General features: G+C 39.1%; 3 protein-coding genes across 5 annotated transcripts; 1 reads left to right on the top strand and 2 right to left on the bottom strand.

The window, feature by feature from the left end:
• Positions 1 to 259: 259 nt before the first annotated feature.
• kdelr2b (KDEL endoplasmic reticulum protein retention receptor 2b) lies at positions 260 to 7,089 on the bottom strand. Its single transcript, XM_026915807.3, has 5 exons — positions 6,818 to 7,089; positions 4,140 to 4,240; positions 3,809 to 3,967; positions 2,336 to 2,588; positions 260 to 2,068 (listed from the first exon to the last, which is right to left on the bottom strand). Exons 1-5 carry the CDS (start codon positions 6,906 to 6,908, stop codon positions 2,034 to 2,036), a joined length of 639 nt encoding a protein of 212 aa, XP_026771608.1. The 5' UTR covers positions 6,909 to 7,089; the 3' UTR covers positions 260 to 2,033.
• Positions 7,090 to 8,687: 1,598 nt separating this feature from the next.
• mettl9 (methyltransferase like 9) lies at positions 8,688 to 11,242 on the bottom strand. Of its 2 annotated transcripts, XM_026914719.3 has the most exons (6): positions 11,077 to 11,242; positions 10,804 to 10,965; positions 10,406 to 10,596; positions 10,052 to 10,261; positions 9,598 to 9,782; positions 8,688 to 9,495 (listed from the first exon to the last, which is right to left on the bottom strand). In XM_026914719.3, the coding sequence occupies exons 2-6, from the start codon at positions 10,963 to 10,965 to the stop codon at positions 9,287 to 9,289; spliced, it is 957 nt and encodes a 318-aa protein (XP_026770520.2). In that variant the 5' UTR covers positions 11,077 to 11,242; the 3' UTR covers positions 8,688 to 9,286. The 2 variants fall into 2 exon arrangements, with proteins under 2 accessions (XP_026770520.2, XP_026770519.2); XM_026914718.3 differs by lacking the exon at positions 11,077 to 11,242 and having other exon boundaries at positions 10,804 to 10,980.
• Positions 11,243 to 13,776: 2,534 nt separating this feature from the next.
• Positions 13,777 to 19,388, top strand: cdr2b (cerebellar degeneration-related protein 2b). 2 transcript variants are annotated; one of them, XM_026914607.3, is made up of 6 exons: positions 13,777 to 13,964; positions 14,082 to 14,163; positions 14,722 to 14,834; positions 16,254 to 16,402; positions 16,846 to 16,962; positions 17,834 to 19,388. In XM_026914607.3, exons 2-6 carry the CDS (start codon positions 14,082 to 14,084, stop codon positions 18,591 to 18,593), a joined length of 1,221 nt encoding a protein of 406 aa, XP_026770408.2. In that variant the 5' UTR covers positions 13,777 to 13,964; the 3' UTR covers positions 18,594 to 19,388. The 2 variants fall into 2 exon arrangements, with proteins under 2 accessions (XP_026770408.2, XP_026770409.2); XM_026914608.3 differs by lacking the exon at positions 13,777 to 13,964 and having other exon boundaries at positions 13,974 to 14,163.
• Positions 19,389 to 19,722: the final 334 nt, after the last annotated feature.

Genomic DNA, 19,722 nt, shown 5'->3' with positions numbered 1-19,722 from the left:
TTTCTTCTGTGCATTACAAAGTTAAGGGTTCCATCCCAAAACATCTTCCTTGTGCTCTGTTTTGAATGTCACATCAATTCAGGACAAGAACACATCACAGCCTACAACATTCATTCCCATATATTACCATGGTACATCATATACGTAACAGGAAGACTTGACAAACATACAACCTCAAAAATCTTAGTAATAAAATATTTATTACTAACAGATTGAGTATGAAAGATTTATTTGAGTAACAACACAGCAAAACAAATAGTGTCTCTCAAATGATCTTTATTTGAGATGGATATCATGTGAAGAATAATTAAAAAAAAAAAAAAACTCTATAAGAAAAAAATCAGGATTCAGAAATTAAAATAGAAACAGACATAAACACCATTCAGTAAACTCTTTATCCCAATTTGCAACAATGCCCATCCCTCAGAGATTACAAATAAGACTTCTTATATAAGGAAAAACTCAATATACAAATCATGCTTTACAGCTCTGTGGGCAAAGTTGGTCAAAATAATAATTCAATGTTCAATGCAATAAAAAAAAAAAAAAATCAGTGAATTCCTCTCCAACCTTATATGCTAACTTGATAAATGTAACAATTTTCATACAATAGAGTTTGAGAGTGACCAGATAACATGTTAGTCAGCTCACATAATTAGACAGGGGAAAGCAAATATAAATCAAAATGCATTATTTGAGTAAATAAATTGCCCAATTAATAAAATAAGCCATTTAAACAATAAAAATAAGGCAGTGTGTCAATACTGCAAGCTAATGCAAGTATGACCGGTGGGCATGATATCAACTGTTCACTCTCACATTGCTACAAATTCGATTATTCCAAAATGGTCAATCTCACAAGTTTAGGAAAACACTCAAAGGTGCCTTTTTTTTTTTTTATTCTAAAAAGAACAACAGCTTACCAGACCATGAGGTAAACCCCTATACTGAGATTAGGCTTCATTAACACAGAAATGTACTTCGAGTTTAAAAGAAAAAAAAAAAAAAAGTAATTAATCCAACCAAATCAGCTCTGCAATTTCAATAAATAATGTACCATATTTTCCAGAAAATAAGTCGCTCCAGAGTAAAAAAAAAAATACCAGTCAATTTATACGTTTTTTCAGCGCAAGTCATTTTTATGAACCAACGATGTTTGTTTCACGGAATGTTATCACTGCGTCTGAAATGACTTCAGAAACAGTCACCAGTATAATGATGTTTAGTTTTTTTCCTGTTAGTGTTGCTGGGGATCAGTATTGTTTCCTGAGCTGAACCATTTGCTGCGGTCCTTACCGTAAATTCCCTCTGTCAGGTCTGGAACATGTCTGTCTGTAAGCATGGCTAAATGTTAGAGTTCTGTAAAAGCTGAAACTCCGCGCTTACGTTCTAAATAGCTTGTGCATGCCTCGTCATGCCTTTCCTATCTCTTAGCCGTGCTGGGAATTTCTAATCACCTGACAACAAGAGTTTTGTTTACCAGCACGATGATTACTGACGATTTCATTTCCTTTATCTTCCTGTAACTACTGGAGTAACACAACAACCGTAAAATCTGTTATTATCCGCAATTGGGATTTTTGCAAAAAAAAAAAATTCAGCGCCTGTTAGAGAGCAACAATTGCGTCTTACACTCTAGAAAATATGGTACATTCACTCAAATTCCAAACATTTTAAAAACAGACAATACCCTGCATAAGAATAATCCCTATCGACCATTATACACTGACAAATTTGATACATTTTACAGCATTTTATGTTTGATGCCAAATTGAAGTGATATTTCCAATAGAAAATGGTTCATTTCGTTTATCTTAATAAGTAATAAAAACATGGTGAAACGTGTAAAACGTGGATACTGGAGGAGTTGTGCGATTACCACAGTTTGAATCCAGAACTGTCCCAGAGCTGGTCAGGGTTTGAGGAAAATAATGGATCCATGTTGCACTCCTCAGGCATCTTACACCAACGCGGCATCAGCGGCGTCCTGCGCTTCCGCGCACAACCGCTAAAGCTCTGTCTCTATCACTCATTTAAGCTGGCAAACTCAGCTTCTTCCCTTTTAACACTATGAACAGAAAGACAGACAAATTAAACATGCAAAAGAATAACAATATTCACTTCATGACCCTCCTTCCACCCAAATACAGATTAATGGGGTGACAATTTATACAGGAGATCATACAGTTCTTTAGAAGCTTTATAAGCTCTTTATAGCTTTCAGTTCACTCCTAAGCGTCAGATAAAAGTAGAGTTGAACACAAGGACGGAAATTCAGTTAAATAAGTCAGCAGGCGGTTTTTATCACAAGCGCTAAACTCCAGGAGTCGCTTACCTTTTGTTACATAGAGATAGAAGAAATCACAATACAGGATTGTCTGAACGAGGCCTGCCACAATGGCAATCATGTCAAAGAAGCCTTCAAAGTAGAAGCGCCAGACCCAGTTGATGAGATACAGGGCACGATAGAGGCCCAGGAAGAACAGATAGTGCGTGGTGATGGTCTCAGCTTCCCCAGTCTTACTGATCATAAAGAGCTGAGGAAGGATGGCCACCGACTCCAAGTAGATGGAGAAAGTCCACAGGATCTACAGCAAAAGAACAGGAAGAAACACAGAAGAGACGACGAAGCTCAATACACAGAAACTCGAGTTTAAATACTGTTTTAGCATGCCCTGCTCAGCTCAGCTGTGTATTTAGATCTATTCAGTTTGCAGGGAGGTGAAGTAATGAAATTATTACTGAAGTTTTTGGGGGATTTTAGTCCTGAGTTTGGGTGCAAAAGTACAAAGTTTGTGTGCACATGTCTGGAAAGACCGCACCTTATTTACCTTCTGGAAAATGACCAGCATTTATAAACCCAAGTCATATACAGTAGTATACATGTTGATATGCTGGTAAAGATTCCATTATATCTTGTAGGAAGAGAGATTTTGCGCTTTTCTTTCCTCAGTATAAAGACACTCCAGAAAGCGGTCCGGAAATGAAACCGAATACATGTACCATGTTTGAAATGCAGAACAATAAAATACAGACAACGTCTAAAAGGAAGTGTGTTTGAGTTCCTAGTACAGGTACAGCCTACATATATGTTAAGGTCATGTGACCTATTAATGATCAAATGCAACTTGCATGGCCATGCTCATGTACATGGTATGAATTTTTATTCTCTGCATACATCATAAAGACACTTTTGTCTCTGTAATATATACACATCACTTATCCTGTGCAAATAAATGACCATAATGACCATAAATCCTGCAGACATCCTCCACTGACTTTACTTAACAGTCATTTGCCTGGAGAAAAATGTATCTAACTGAATAGTGCTTTAGGGATCCCTGGAGGATTAGTGGTTAGGCCTTGGCGCTATTCGATTCCCGGCCAGGGAACCAACTCCAGCCACTGGGACTGCACACGGCAGTGCACTCCCAGTGCCAGTCCCAAGCCCGGATAAAATTGGGGAAATCTGTGCCAAATCAAACACGATAATCTGCTGTGGCGACCCGTAATGGGAGCACCCGAAAGAAGAACAACATCTGAATCTGAAAGTACTTCAGCTATTTGCAGCACAGAGGAAGAAATGTATAGTAGGATTGGATTTTGTAGAGTTATACTAATTTACTATGCTAAATAGTTAGCATGTTAACTAGCGTCACGACATGTAAATGAGCATGAAAGCTCATCACATAACTTGAAATAACAAAATAGCAGAACTTCCAATAAATTCCTTCCTCAAAGGAAAAATAAGAACGAGGGAATGTGCGTACGAACGTCTTATAAACAGTATTATAACACAGTATCTTACCTCCAGAGGAGAGAAGTCATGGTTGACGAGAAAAGCGAGACCGCCCACAGGAACGACCAGGAACTCCACCCTGAAAGTGTCATGATTCCCATCATAGGTGGCTTTGAACTTGGCATAGATCAGGTACACTGTGGCATATGAACATCCAATGTAGATAATCTGTACCAAAAAAAAAAAAAAAAAAAAATGGGAAAGTGCACTCATTATAATGCAAAAGCAGTTGAGATTTAAGGGAATGCGTGAATATTTTCCAACACTGCCACATGTTTATGGCTACAACGTGTGCAACCTGTGTGCTAACGGAGACACTCGGCAGTCTGTGCCAGCTCACCTTCATTGAAGTGTTGTACAGAGAGATAAATGAGGTGAGAAGGTCCAAGTAGCGTGTTGTGAAAACCAATGCAAACAGAATTTGGCTTTTTCCAGATATACCTGAAAGGCAAGCAAAAACAATCCATTGGTCTCAATTTTCAGTCTCTGCCAACACTCAGAATTACAACAGAGCTACAGTGAAACATCTGGTTCACTCCAAAAGATGCTGAATCACAATAAACGTGAATAAGTAACACTGTAAACCTTTTGTACTAGCTAAATCCACACACACATGTTCATACTTCTGCTCAGGACTATTACCAAGTTAAGGTTACACTGTCAGTACTACTGTGCAGTAGTTTGTAGTGCAGTGTATAGTCTGTTTTCTGTATTTGTTGCCATTTGCACTGTGTGGCACTGTGTTATTTATCCTCTTGTCTGAGAGGCAATCCCAGGGGACTTGGGGTACAAGGCGGGGGACGCCCGGGACAGGGTGCCAACCCATCGCAGGGCACAATCACGCACACATTCACACACTACGGACGATCTTGAAATGCCAATCAGCCTACAATGCATGTCTTTGGAATGGCGGAAGAAACCGGAGTATCCAGAGGAAACCCCCAAAGCACGGGAGAACATGCAAACTCCACGCACACAGTGGGGAGGAATCGAACCCCCAACCCCGGAGGTGCGAGGCAACAGTGCTAACCACTAAGTGACTGCATTTTAAGATTACTTCTTGTCACAGTGTACAAGATTTTCCCAATAAAATCTCAGCTGAATTCTGCAACAGATTCTCCACACCGAATTATATGATGAAGATCCTCTTACGATAGACTTGCGAGTCAAGAAATTTACTTCCATCGTGAATCAGCCTGACCTACACTTGTGCAGAAAATGGGGTCGTGTAAACCAAACATTCTTTAAAGTCCGATTGAGGTAATAAAGATATTTTTCTCTTTCCAATTGCATGTTTGATTTGTGTTTCGGCATTGCCGCTACTGGATCTGTAGCTGTCCAGTGAGCTTTGCATCATCCTACATCTTCATGTTCCTTATCTTCATCATACTCGTCTTCCTATTGGTCAGTTTTAGACAAGTGTCTTAGCAACGCTCACACTCTGAGATATTAATCAAAAATTTCAGACACTGCGAGAACATTGTCGTCGACTGTCTTTGGTCACAAAGGCACTAAATCTGCTGCTAGTTCTCATCACGTTACACCTTCTAAGACCACTGACCTCAACTCACAACCAAAGAATTCTCTCATGATGTACGATTTTCATGTTCGACAGCAAAATCAGACGGAAACTCACGCAGTGTAAAGCCAGCTTAACTTCTCTCTAACAGGGTTTTAGCTAGTTCTTAGACCCTGACCTCTTTACACTAGGATGAGGATGATTTTCATGGAGACTATAAAGCACTTCTGGAAGTCTTTCTACATAAGCATGTCTGCTAAAACGCTGTAAATATAAAGCACCCTTGGGTATATTATACACTCCTTTAAAAGACTAATCAGGAGAACTTTGAAGTTGTCTAAGAAATGAAACCTGCAAACGTGGTTTGCCACTTCACGTTCAGAAAGAGTGCTGAAAATAATAAACTCCTAAAAAAGAACACCACACTATTGTGAGAAAGAGAAATAGCGAGTTACACGGACAAACAAACGGATTAAAGATAAAACTGGAACTACACGTTTTGTTTGCAGTAGTGACTCCTGTGTGCTGGGTAACACATCCTGCCACGTCACAGGATACACAAAACTCCCTAACTCAGCACAGATAAGAGAATGAATGAATGATGTGGAACCACTAATCTGAGCATGCATATTTAAAAAATATACAAATGGAGCACTTTAATATGGCATATTATCATAATGTACAAATGATATAGGATTAGGACGTGTAAGACAGCTGGAGCTTGCTGTGTACGATCAGTGCTGGAGATTTGTCGAGTGACATAAAACTTCTTCTGCACTGCTGTGTTTGAGTTTAATATGCTCACTGTGCAGGCAAGACAGCTATAATACACTAATAACGTGTAGAAAATGGCATTATGGATGCGAGTTAGTTAGTGATTCAAGCTAAAGTAAGCAGTTTAACTTCAATCAGAGCACATTTCTATAACTAAGCAGATTCACTAACAGCAAACTGAGTGACAGTCTGTCAGTCTGCCGTGTGTGTGTGTGTGTGTGTGTGTGTGAATGCTAGTGTGTATGAGTGAATATGAGAGTGTGAGTGTGTATATGAGTGTATGAGTGTATATGTGTGTGTGTGAGAGAGTGTGTATGTATGAGTGAGTGTGTTTGTGTGTGTGTGAGAGAGAGTGTATGTGTATGAGTGTGTATGTATCTGTGTATATGAGTGAGTGTGTATGTATGAGTGAGTGTGTGTGTATCAGTGAGTGTGTTTGTGTGTGTGTGAGAGAGAGTGTATGTGTATGAGTGTGTATGTATCTGTGTGTATATGAGTGAGTGTGTGTATATGAGTGAGTGTGTATGTATGAGTGAGTGTGTATGTATGAGTGAGTGTGTGTGTGTGTGTGTGTGTGTGTGTGTGTGTAGCTGCGGCCTGTACAATCCAGTGCAATGGCAGGCTTTAAGTCAGATGAGACTCCTCTCAGGCAGGAAGGCCATCACACCTGTGCTGTTGCTCTCCGCGCTGCACTGAGGGAGAACCTGTAAACACACAGCACTTACCGGCACAGGACCTGCTCTTCCATATCTTCAGCAGCAGGATGATGATAGCAGCTAAATGCGAGAGATCTCCGGTGAGTCTGAAAATATTCATGATTGCGTCCGCAGAGAGAGGAACAGCGGAGAGGAAGCGTTTCTGGGAAAAGAAAAAGGATAACGAAACGACTGGAACTCAGCTACAAACACCAGTCACGGCCCAAAAACTGGGAAAGAGACGCGATTTTCAGCGCTTCCTGCACTCCCCAGTTGAAAGATGGCGAGAACAGCGCGACGTGGCCCGGGGCGTGACCAAGCACATCACCGACCAATCAAATCACGGGTGTGGAAAAGGGGGCGGGACAGAGTTGATTCGCTGGCCCTGTAAGCGCATACTTCCGTACTAAAGAGTATAGACAACAGTGGACTGCAACAGAGCTTACTATACATACTGTTTAGTACGGAAGTTTAGGACGCACTCATGCAAACCAGTATAGGTGTAACTAGTGAAAACAGAATGAACCCGGATATTACCTGAATGTTGTCTGGAAATACAGATACCTTTTAATTGAGTTTACCTGATAATATTGTGAGTTCATTAAATTGAACCTTGACCCTTGTGTGTGTGTGTGTGTGTGTGTATATATATATATATATATATATATATATATATATATATATACATACATATATACATACACACATACATACAGACACACACATGTATATATATATATATATATATGTATGTATGTATATATGTATATGTATATATGTGTGTGTATGTATATATATATATATATATATATATATATATATATATATATATATATATATATACACACACACACGGTTGACAAATTAAAGGAAGAAAACTGTGGCTCTGTAATGCTGTGAGGGTGTTTATTTATTTTTGCTAGCATGGTTTGTGTCCACTTAAAGGGAAAGGTCACTACAAATTAATACAGAGTTCTTCTGACTGATCACCTTTATCCTGTGATGAAACATTTCTGTCCTGATGAGAGTTGGTCTCTTCCAGAATGACAGTGTCCCAATCCACAGGGCACAAGAGCACTAGGGCACGAGAGCACAAGGGCATGAGCACCCAGTGTTCCCAGGACAGCCTCCGGATACACAGCGACCCCGATCAGGATGAATTTAAGATAAGAGCTAGATACTCCACAATGGCTTGCATAAGTACTCATTCCCCTTGAACCTGTCCACATTTTGTAGTGCTACTACCTGGAACTCAAATAAATATATTTGGGATTATATGTCAAGAATATACAGAAATTACCCCTAATTTTGGTGGGAGGAAAAATCAGTATAGTGTGAAAAATAATTTACCCCATTGCTGTGAAACCACTGAATTAGTTCTGGTGCAACCAGTTGCCATCAGACGTCAGATAATTAGCTGAAAGGAGGTAATCTGTGTGCAATTAAATGTCACATGACTTCACCATAAATACACCTGTTCCTGTAAGAGGTTGTCAGAAAACATAGGCCCCTCCAAAAGTACTGGAAAGGCAAGGCCAATTCCTTTGTTTTGAGGATAGATCAGAAATGGAAAGAATATGACACAACCACAACTAGAAGAGGCTGTCCACCAACAGACAGCGAAGAGTTAACTCTCCTTACCAAGTCACTGACTTTTGGTGGAAAAATTTGCAACCTGTACTGAATTTCTATCCCCCAATTCAATATTATGGGTTATTCTGTGCAAATTCATGACATATAATCCCAATTTAATCCATTTCAGGTTATAACATTACAAAATGCAGAAAAGGAATAGGAGGGTGCTGAGGGGAGGGGTGAATGAGGAATGCTGGATACTTGCGCAAGCCACTTTATGTGAGTTATCTTTTGAGTTTACAAATGTTAAGAGGATATTCAGGAATGTGGTTTGCCATGTTGTTGTTTTTTTATTGAAAATACTTCAGACAAGACATTATGAACAGGCCAGTTATATTATTAAATACAACAGCACCAGGCCAGCACTTGGCTGGAAATGAATCCAGAGTCTGTGTAAACAAATCCTAAAAACTGTGCATCACTCATAATCTAGTGTTCAAATGAGGTCTGGACATAGCTTACCGATCCTTCATCAGAAACATCAGGTAAGTATGCAGAGAGTAGGCACAACAGGCCAAGTGGCCCAGTTTTAAATCAGACAGTAAGAATTTCTTGTTTCCATTATCTACAATGACCTGGATATCTTTACACATCTGAGTGTCAAAGGTGGTTCTTAATGTAGCAGTTAATTAATTGTATCATTTAAAATACTTAAACAATAAGTCATACACTAAACACCAAAATAACTTTTAAAGAAATGTCCTTGCCATGGCTTTAATATCCTCTTACTACAATAGAGGAATGTTTAGAATTTGAATTCAGTATATTGTAAAGGATTTATCTGCAGCTATATTTCTATAAACGTCTAGATGGCCATTTAAGTGAATTCAAGTTTCTTATAATGGAGACAAGTCAACTTGGACCTCATTCCCGAGGCTTCAGTACAAACACTGCATCATCTAATACATAATAATCCTGGTGCATATCTCCCTCACATAAATATGGCAGGCGTGTCACCACTTCCACCTCAAATCCTACATTGAGGAATATGTCATCAGACAGGTTTTTAACTTGCTCCTCCCAAGTCGTGCCTTCCATGCGGATGTGCTCTGATGGACGCACCCATCTTCCTCCTAAGCCCAAGATTGTGAATTATTAGTTAGATCATGTTGGCATACTTGAAATATAGCATTTAAATAAAAACAGAGAGTTTTAAAAAAGAGCAAGAATCTTACTTATTTCCACATAAGGCTGAAAGGGTAGAACTACTGCAAGGATCAGCCGTCCTGTGCCAGGCACCAGAGCCTTCCTGATGTCCCTGAGCAGCTGTGAAGGTTCGTCACATCGGTCCAAGAGGTTCAGACAGCTGATAATGTCATACTGGAATCCTGTCTTTTGCCACTCATCAATTTCCAACAACCTGACAAAGAATAAAAGATTTCTTTTGAATTTTTGCCTCATCTTCAAATGGTAGATGTTAAATCTTAAATCCAGGCTCTTGTTATGTGTTTTAGTATATAATTTGTTTGTATTTTTATCCCTAATTGTTTTCAGAGAAAAAGAGAAAGTTCTCCTCATTAATGATTTGATGTTAAACTGTTTTTAGCCTGATATTTTTTGTCTTGATAATAAATAGCAAGTCATCATACAATATCAAATCTAAGATGTAAGAGTAGAAGCTAAACGCACCTGTAGCTCTTTCTTTGGAGCTGCCACCTCATTGGAAGTGACACCTCAGTGGCATAAACCTCTTTAAAAAGAGATCCCATTACTTCGGTGACACCTCCATCCCCAGCTCCGAGATCCAGCAGTCTTTCTCCTCTCCAGTCTGGACTGATTTGGAGAAGTTTGCGAAATTGGTCCTGTGAGAAAACAAACATGGAGCCTCGGCCCAGAAACCTATTAACAGACATCAAGAAATAAGCGGCACTATCATAGCAATGCCAACTGTACTTATACTTGTTACGGGGCTGGTGTAGATAGCCTAAGGTTCACCAACGTGTAAAACAAGAAACCTCTAATAGGTCAGTAAGGAAAATGTACCCATTGATGGATGTTCTTGACATGATGGGGCTGAAGATGGTGGAGAAGAGTGAGTGGTAGAGTTGGGTAAAAACCCAGCCAGATTTCTCCACACTCCTCTGAAGGAAAGCTTCAGTATCTTCATCTAAATGACTCTGCACAAACAAGGGCTGGATCTTCTCACCTAACAGGTCAGGACAGCAGCGATACCACTGGAGGAAATAATAATAATAATAATAATAATAATAATCATCTGTTTATTATCTACTTATGATTAATATCTACATCTGTAAAGGTTGAAAGGATGAATGCATGAATGAATAGTCAACAATCCAACGTCCCAGTTAGTGCACAAACCACCAGGGGATAGAACTGAGGATCTAGGACTGAAGTTAGGAAACTTTTTAAGAGAGAGTTACCTCTTGCACTCCTTGTGCATTAAAATCCGAGCTGTTTAACGCGTTCATGAAAAGAGTCCGGGCAAGTGGACTTCGTGAATACTTTCCAGTCCACATCCTTCGAGCTGCTAAAAGAACTGAAACATAGAACACCACCCAAGCACCAAAAAGGAGCGTCCTCATCTGTGGAGAACACATTCCAGTGAGAACAGGACAAGCAACAGCAGCTACTCTGACTACAAATACCTCCACTCCTACAAACAAATAAACAAATAAAGAAATAAACAAACAAACCTGTAGGTGTGGTGCGACTTTAATAGCCACATTGTCTCTCTGAATAATCCGTTAAACAAATAAAACATGAATGAGGACTGTTTAGCTGTAAGTTAAAAGGCTCCAAATACAGACGGTAGTGACATTCTACCGGTAGGAGGATCTCTGTGAAAGTCATTTACTTCCTGTGTTACACGTAAATGCGCCCGTCGAAAACAACTATGACGATCACCGATCCCACCACCAGGTGGACTCTTTTCCTTTTTTTATTTGATAAGGGAGAGTGGGTTCAGTTGTAACTTTAATTTTTTTGTAAATCTTGAGTAAAACATTTTAATGCTCTTTTTTTCTTTTTTTAAACACATGATAGATACAGTTTTGTCTCTTAACTGGTCATACTAATACCTTTTTTATATTAAAGTGTCCCTAAAAATTTCTTTTTCAAACCTTTTTTTTTAAATTAAAGAATATCCATCCATCCGTTTTCTGTACTGTTTATCCTACACAGAGTTGCAGGGGAAGCAGGAGCCTATCACAGGGGACTTGGGACCCAAGGCAGGGGACATCCTGGACAACCCATCACAGGGCATAATCACACACACACACACACACACACACACACACACACACACCAGACAATTTAGAGATGCCAATGAGCCTTCAACATGTCTTTGGGGGAGGAAACCAGACTACCCAGAGAACCACCAAGGCACCCCCCCACACAAACAAACACATACACACACACACACATACACACCCATCTTCCTTCCTTTTTTTTTTTTTTTTTTTTTTTTTTTTTTTTTTTTTTGCAAATCTTGCTCAAGCTCACTTTTTAAACACATGATTGATACAGTTTTGTACTAGTCACACTAAACGAATATCATTTTGTATTCGTATAAGTGCCCCTGCAAAAAAAAAATTGTATTTGTGTAACTGCCCCTGTTTCAGAGCTTTTTGTCCTGGTCCCTTAGTGTTTTGGACCCAAATACGATAGTATATCTAGAAAAAAATATAGAAATCAGGATAAGTTGTAATTTTATAGTTCATCACTTCTGGGAAAATGATTTAAAAAATGTAATGAGGTCAACCTGCACTACTTTTGTGTTCATCCAATTAAACATGCCCTAGAACCTATATGTCACCGGGGGGCGGGTTTTGCTTTACAGTAGCAGCTCACTAGTAGCAAACATGTTTTGTCGGGCCATTTTCGATTGTGTGCCTTGGCGTACACCATTCCTTTTCTCTTGGTTGAGAAAAAAAATGGATTGAGTTTAAACATCTTGAGTAAGGTGGGATTTGTGCAATTCCACAGTTCTGAGGAGTGTATTACCAACTCGGGGCTGTTCAGTACCGGTACATCTTGCTACCTCAGACTGACGCATCTTTATATACACTCAAGGCTTCTCCATCAGTAAGAGTAAGTAATATCATTTTATCTGCCATGCAGCTGCATCACATACTTACAGGGTTACTATAGAATTCTACTAGATAGTAGCTTATAGCATAAGTCAAGTGTTATAGCCTCTCAACTTAATTTTGTTAGAGGTTATGTCATTAACAATAATTAATATTTTTTCTCCACATGCTCCATTTATATTACTGAAAATTTTTCGTCATTTTGTTTTTCGCATGTAATTTTTACACATGATTAATGTATTTTCACATGATTTATTTTTCACATGTACCATATGTAGTGTTATTTTCTGCTATGGCATGTACCTATTGAAAAATTTGATCAAAGCACACTTAACACCAGCAGCGGTCCTTTAAGTTAGAGATTACAGCGGTCTTTTAAGCTCATTACTTGTCACACTGTATAAGATGATCCCAGTAAAATCTTGGCCAAATTCTACAATAGATTGTATGATAACATGTGATTCTCCATGTCAGAGGTTCTCAACCATTTTTGTCCAGTGACCCCATTTTAAGGGCTTAACCTTAATAATTAATAATTACTAGTGAGAATATTAATAGAATAGTAGAAATTATAGGCTGACTACTTTACATAATCATCGTGCTTGCTGTAAATGAGTGAATGAACCACAGAAAATGTTCTTATTGAAAGATTAAAATTGATCTTGACAAATAAATCTTTAAAAAACACACAAAAAAACACATATATTGCACATCACATTACATTGGTATATCACATGTTTCTTTATATTTACACATTTATCCGTTTTTGTTATGAATCAGTGTGTACAAGAGCCCACAACTGCAGGTACTCTGCACTCATTGTGTTTAATGAGAGGACTGGGCTTGTGCGTCACACTGCAGCTTGTCAAGTCAGGAGATGTAGTCGAAAGGGCGGTTTGATTTGATGCACACAAGAGCACTGTCTTCCTGCGTCCTGTAAATAAGTGCAGTCAAATGGTTGGGTTCGTCGGTTTACTCAGCTTCACACATTGCATTTTACATAATATTCTCATGAGCTTAAAGCCCATTTTACACCAACTTCATTTCTTGTTGTCCCACTGTATAGCTTTACACTGTACAATTTTGCTGAAGATGGCACAAAAACTACACATTGTCAAATAATTCTTTGGGCTTGATTTGGGCTTCAGTGAAGATTGAATCTTGTTTCACAACTTGTTTCACTATAGTCACACCTTCCTCATGCTGTTGGAGTATTTGTTTCACTGGGGATGCGTACATCACAAAATTAAAATGACATGCTGGATTGTACCTGTACTCTGTACTCCTTTCAGGTTCACACATCATTAGACTGGTGATAAACTTGGCACGGATTGCGTCAGAGCATATCTGAGGTACAGAGAGCACGCCACGTTGATCTCCTCCTTCCTGCACTCCTGAGAGAGTGAGAGAGGGAGCGAGAGAGAGAGAGAGAGAGAGAGCATGCGCGAGAGAGAGAGAAAGCCAGCGTCCTGTGTTGAGTGAACATACTCAGAGTAAGTAAATGAACATCATAGAGCAAGAGGAGAATTTGTGCTCTTAGAAATAGAAGATGCACCACTGAAGCACTTTGCTTTAAAATAACACTCGTTTTTCTGCTTTTCTGAGTGAAGATGCTTACAGACATGATAGCAGAGGAGGAATTCGAGGTTAAAGAGGAAGAACAGTGGTATGACCATCGAGATCTGGAGCATGGTAAACCAGCTTATATTTTACACACAATTACTTTTAAGAAAATAATGCAGGTATTCTGTAAATGGCATGTAATAGGAATTTTTATTTACATTAACCTAAGCATTAAAGGTAATGTTATTTAGTCTCCTTGCTTCAGTTCTGAAGACATTATTTTTAATGCTCTGAGAGAACAATATGTTTGAACATCAGTGACGGAAACATCTTGCCATGGCAGTTCATACAACTGACAGATTGCACCACATCCTGTGACAAATCAGTTTTCACAACTCATGAAAAAGACTTGAGAGAACGGTGAACTGATGACAAGTCATGGCATAAGTGGAGAAACTAAATCAATGAATTACCAAGTGACTTTAAAAGAAGTCTGAACATGTAATAAAGTACTTAAACAACTGATCAAATCTTCTTGTGTCCACGGCAGCATTTGATGTGAAGTTATTGCATCTCATTTAATTTAAACAATCTCGTTGCCATAGGATAGTAATGGCCTTGTATCAGCTCAACAGAAAAATGCTCTTGTATCTTGTTTGTTTCTTATCCCACTCTTTCTATGCACAGATCTTCATTTGGCCGCTGAGCTGGGCAAAACCCTCCTGGAGAGGAATCATGAATTGGAGGAAGGTCTCCAGCAGATGTACACCACCAATCAAGAACAGCTACAGGAAATCGAGGTACTGACAAATGGACATGAAGCATCATGAAGAGTGTATGAGTCCTTGTTGTTTACCCTCCTGTAGGTGGCTTCCATTTGCATTGTACTTTTTTTTTTTTAAATTAATTTGCTTTAATCCAAAGCACCTTTAAGTGACTGCAAGCGAGTGCAGTACAAGCACATAGCTAAGCAGTTGAGGGTTAAATGGTTTCTCGCCAGTCCTGGGGTTTGAAAATACAACCGTATTGGCTTTTGGTCTCTAAAACAGAACTTTACCAGCTGAAGCAAACTTAAGGTTATTTATTAATGTTTATGTCTACAAAATTCCATGGTATTTGACTACATTTTAAGCATTTCCTTAAGCTTTATTAAAATGACAACAGAAAAGCATTCATCTATCATCTAGAGATTGAAAGTTTGAATCCTGGCAATGCCACAGCCATTTGTCCCCAGGAGCCAAGTCAGCAAAATTGGCCCTGCTCAGTGGATGTGAGGGATGGCACACTCTCTCTCGTCTGTCAATCACAGCGACACTAGCCAATCGTAGGCATCTGTGAGCTTATGTATGCGTAAGAGGATAGATAGCTCTTTCTTCCAAGTGTGTTACAATTGCATGTGATGCAACAGTTTGAAACCATGTGGTTGGCTGGTTTCACGTGTCTCAGCGTAAGCACACGTTAGCCTTCACCCTCCCCTGTTGCTAGTTGTCGTATGATGGGGAGATGAATATTGGGTAGGAATTGGAAAATGACCAAATTCCAAAGAATATGGGGGAAAAAACCCTGATTTCTTTCTATACCAATTCTAAACACTGAACTACCAAGCCAATAATAAAAAGAAATAAGAATTTGAATGACTTTGTGGTATCTTTCAAGGACTGAGCCTGTCGTAATAAACTCATGGTTGTGCACAGTAATTGATTAGTATGAGTTTCTGAAAAAATGGACCTGCTGTTAACTTTAACATCACATGTTTGTAAAGGCTTAATGGGGTCAAATTTTGTTGTTGTATGATTCTTTCAATGTATGGTGTCTTATGTTTTATCTATTTCAGTGCCTTTGTTTATGATAAGGTCTAAACTTTAACAGCATGGGTTTGTAAAGTACTAAGAGGGCTTAACGAGGTCAACCTTTGTTTCTGAGATATGGAGAGTGAGGTGCATAAAAGACTCAGATATACAGAGATAGGATGTTTGTTTAGTATCTGCGTTTATTTCATTTTCTGTGTGACTTACCACTGTACTGATAAGAGTAACATAATCTTTTATTGAGGTCTGGTACATTGCATATGTACACCCATTACTGATAATATTACCACTGGACCCTGCAGATAATGTGTATTGTAAATCATTGAGAAACTACACACCTGCAAGATTCTTCACAAGCTTCAATATCTATGAGTAACAGAATACAGATGACAGATGTTTGCTTTTGTTCAGCATCTATCTAAGCAATTGGAAATGCTCAGGTCAGTGAATGATCAGCATGCTAAAGTCTATGAGCAGCTAGATGCGACTGCACAAGAACTGGAAAAGAGCAACCAAAGACTCGCCCTGGAAAACCGTTCCGCCCAGCTTAAGATCGAGGGGTAAGGCAGAATTTTTTTTTGGAACAATTCACATTGAAGCACATATTCATTAAGTGTAAACAGTATATAAGTTCTAAGAGTATAATACTATATATATAGCATTTTTTGCATACCATGAAGGTCATCATTAGCAACTGCTTTATCCTGGAGCCCATAATGTGAACACTGGGCTCAGGGTGGGAATACACCACATACACACACACACACACTCACACATTCACACTTGAGGTACACCTACCAGCATGTGTTTGTGAGGAAACCAGAGATCCTGGAGGAAACCTGCGTACATATGGGTTTCCTCTAAAACTTCACACAGTAACCCGAGCTTAGGACTGAACCTCAGAGCTGTGAGGCAACAACACTATCCACTGCACCACCATGTCACCCTGCATACCATGAAGTGCGAGTTAACATCTTAAACATGACCTCGTTCTTCTGTGTAGGCTTACAGAGACCATAAACGGGCTGCAGGGTCAGGTGGAGGAGCTACAGAGGGAGATTGAGAAGATGACACCAGATCTTCTAGAGCCAGAGAAGCCAGACTTTAGCCAATCAGACAAGTAAATATCTTAAAATAATATTTTATTGGAACAAATTAAATATGCATTATGTGCACAAACCTGTGAATGGTGTCTCACCAATCTACTCGAGACAAACCTGGTTTAGGACAGGAGTTCATTCTTCTGCTGATATATAATTCAAACATGGGATACATCTTTTTTCTGCTGATTCATATTTTTATAGAAGATTAATAGACATAAATATTATAATATTATATAGCACTTATAATGATTTCACAGGAAGTATTACATATTAAGGAACAAATAAAGCTCTTCAGTGCTCTAAAGTACAATTAGTACAATTCTAATATCAGATTGTTTTAAAATAATTTTATTTTTACTCATTCCAGCTGTTTTCAAGCAAATATATGGATTTGGATTTGAAATAAAACAACCAAGATGTGATCGAAGTGTAGACTTTCAGCTTTATTTTAAGAGGTTCCACAAAAATGAGGCATTTACCATTTAGGAATTACGGCCATTTTCAACAAAGTACCTCCATTTACAGGGGCTCAAAGGATTTTCATCCAAGTAATAAAATTATGGTTATATTTACAATTATGTCACTTTATCCAAATACATTTGAGCCACAATCACAAAAACTTTGTCATTGTCCAAATACTTCCGGACCTGACTGTATATACTGAAAGAGACAAATAACATAGTAATGATAAAGATAAATAATAAAGATAAATGTTATTTTCCCTTTTGATACATCTAATTAAACAAATTGATACATCTAATTATCAAATTAGGTTTGTTTAGTTGTATTAACCCTTTATTGTCATTCTTTACCAGCCAGTTTCCATTATCCAATTCTATTTTGCATTAATTTCTTCATTAGTCAGACATATAGCACTGTGTATTTCAGGAACACACCCAATGAGTACTCTGTATCTGCGAGCACTCCCTCTCCAGAGGCAGATGAGTGGGAAGAGGAAGAGCACACAGCCCTTTTGCACTCAGTGCACTCACTACAGGCCCAGCTGGATTTAGAGCGAACCCTAAGAGAGACTGCTGAACAGGAGGCCGAGGCTCTGGCCCGAGAGATCACTGAGCTGGAGCCACGTGTGACTCTGCTGGAGGGCTATAAGGCTCGTCTGGCTGAGGTAGAGGCTGAAGTTGAGGAACTACGGCAGCTGTTGCGTTCCGCAACAGACTCACGCATGCTTCCAGGCACTCTGTTCTTCCCTGCAGAGGAGGAAGTGAGTGAGATGTGGGAGACAAGGCAAGTGCTGAAGCGCTGCAACAGCGAGAGGGAGCTGCTGGAAGCTGGCAGCAAGGATGAGGAGCTGAGGAATGAAGAACACACTGATGCCTATAGGGGGCATTTAGAGACAGTGAAGAGCCATGGCATATCACTGCTAAATGAGGTGGATGCACAGTACAACGCCTTACAGAGGAAATACAATGCACTCCTGCGCCGCTGTGAAGGTGGTTCACAGTCACAGTGTGACAAAGCTGTGCAGACAGCCACAACCAATCAGCACTCGATCCTAAATCCAGTTAAACACACACGTTCTCAGGACTGTGCTCAGCTGCCTGAGTACAAAACGCTTTTCAATGAGATTTTCACTTACATCCAAAATAGCAAAAAGGACTTAGAGATGAACAGAGCCAAGTCAAGTTAAATGCAGACGAATACTGTGAATTTTCCATGTTCAGCTTCCCAGGACTGTGAGATTTGTCCTCCAAAGGAATTGCCAAATCTCCCAGCAGGCATCAGTAATAATAAGGCAGTGAGGGGACTGTCTGAATAAACTGGAATCGCAATAAGGATATTTATAGCACAGCCAAGCTAGAGCTTCAGATCTCATCTTTTATTGCAGATATAGACCTAACTGAAAACGATTATCTCCCTTTAAGTCTTTATGTGCCGTACATGACAACTTGTGATCTTTTGTGATCTTTTTTGCATCATTTTTGCTCATTATTATATGTACTGCTGATGTTTTAATGGTGCTGCTACAAAACGTATATAGAAAGAGTTACACTTTGATATAGAGTTTAAGAAAACCTTTGTCTAGCTTGTACACTTCTCAGAGGTCACAATAGTTCTACCCGAGGCTCAGATATCAGCAACGGTCAGTTTTTGTAAATTTTGTATGGTCAGGTTTTGTAAATTTATCAGGTTTATGGAAACACAACATATTGAGCACATAGATATCACACACATACACATCTTCTTTATCTTCATAGACAATGTGAAACCAGGACAAGAAAACTACCAATTAATAAATCTTAAGCCGTATGTCTTTTTCTACTTCCTGCTCTATTTTAGGATTTGCCTTCTATTTTAAACATTTCCTACTTCTAGTCACACCCTGAAATCCATGGCCCAAAAACACAATGAAGTTAACATAATAATTAGTAATAATTAGTTCATGTTAAATATGATGCTTGCTTTACAGTAATAATCTTTGTGGTGGGATGCTTTTGGGAAACCCAGATCCATGTAGCCTTGTATCTAAGATTTATTTAAAAAAAAAAAAAAAGATGTGAGGCCATGGAAACCCATTTCATGAAGCTCCGGACATACAGGTCTTGTGCCCTGTGAGATCTGACCCAGTCACCTGTAAGTGCTATTATTGTGGCAAAGATGGCATCCTATGACAGTGCGACGTTTAAAGTTACTGAGCTCTTCAGTATGAGCTAGTGTTTGTCTGTGGAGATTGCATGGCTACGTTTCATTTTATCCACCTGTTAGCAATGGGTGTGGCTGAAACACCTAAACTCAATCATTAGGAGGGGTGTCCACAT

Source organism: Pangasianodon hypophthalmus, chromosome 12 (genome assembly GCF_027358585.1).
Source record: "Pangasianodon hypophthalmus isolate fPanHyp1 chromosome 12, fPanHyp1.pri, whole genome shotgun sequence".
Classification (NCBI taxonomy): domain Eukaryota; kingdom Metazoa; phylum Chordata; class Actinopteri; order Siluriformes; family Pangasiidae; genus Pangasianodon; species Pangasianodon hypophthalmus.
This window is presented reverse-complemented; position numbering and strand designations above follow the sequence as displayed.

Bases quoted from the DNA above. Each gene is read 5' to 3' on its own strand.
- mettl9 (XM_026914718.3), bottom strand. From the start codon at position 10,980: ATGTGTTCTCCACAGATGAGGACGCTCCTTTTTGGTGCTTGGGTGGTG. The intron at 10,597-10,803 runs GTAACTCTCTCT...TATTTCCTCCAG, and splicing joins ATGCACAAGGAGTGCAAGAG to TGGTATCGCTGCTGTCCTGA. The intron at 10,262-10,405 runs GTACATTTTCCT...GTCTGTTAATAG, and splicing joins TCAAGAACATCCATCAATGG to GTTTCTGGGCCGAGGCTCCA.
- kdelr2b (XM_026915807.3), bottom strand. From the start codon at position 6,908: ATGAATATTTTCAGACTCACCGGAGATCTCTCGCATTTAGCTGCTATC. The intron at 4,241-6,817 runs GTAAGTGCTGTG...CTTGCCTTTCAG, and splicing joins GAAGAGCAGGTCCTGTGCCG to GTATATCTGGAAAAAGCCAA. The intron at 2,589-3,808 runs GTAAGATACTGT...CTTTTGCTGTAG, and splicing joins ATGACTTCTCTCCTCTGGAG to ATCCTGTGGACTTTCTCCAT.
- cdr2b (XM_026914607.3), top strand. From the start codon at position 14,082: ATGCTTACAGACATGATAGCAGAGGAGGAATTCGAGGTTAAAGAGGAA. The intron at 14,835-16,253 runs GTACTGACAAAT...GCTTTTGTTCAG, and splicing joins AACAGCTACAGGAAATCGAG to CATCTATCTAAGCAATTGGA. The intron at 16,963-17,833 runs GTAAATATCTTA...TGTGTATTTCAG, and splicing joins GACTTTAGCCAATCAGACAA to GAACACACCCAATGAGTACT.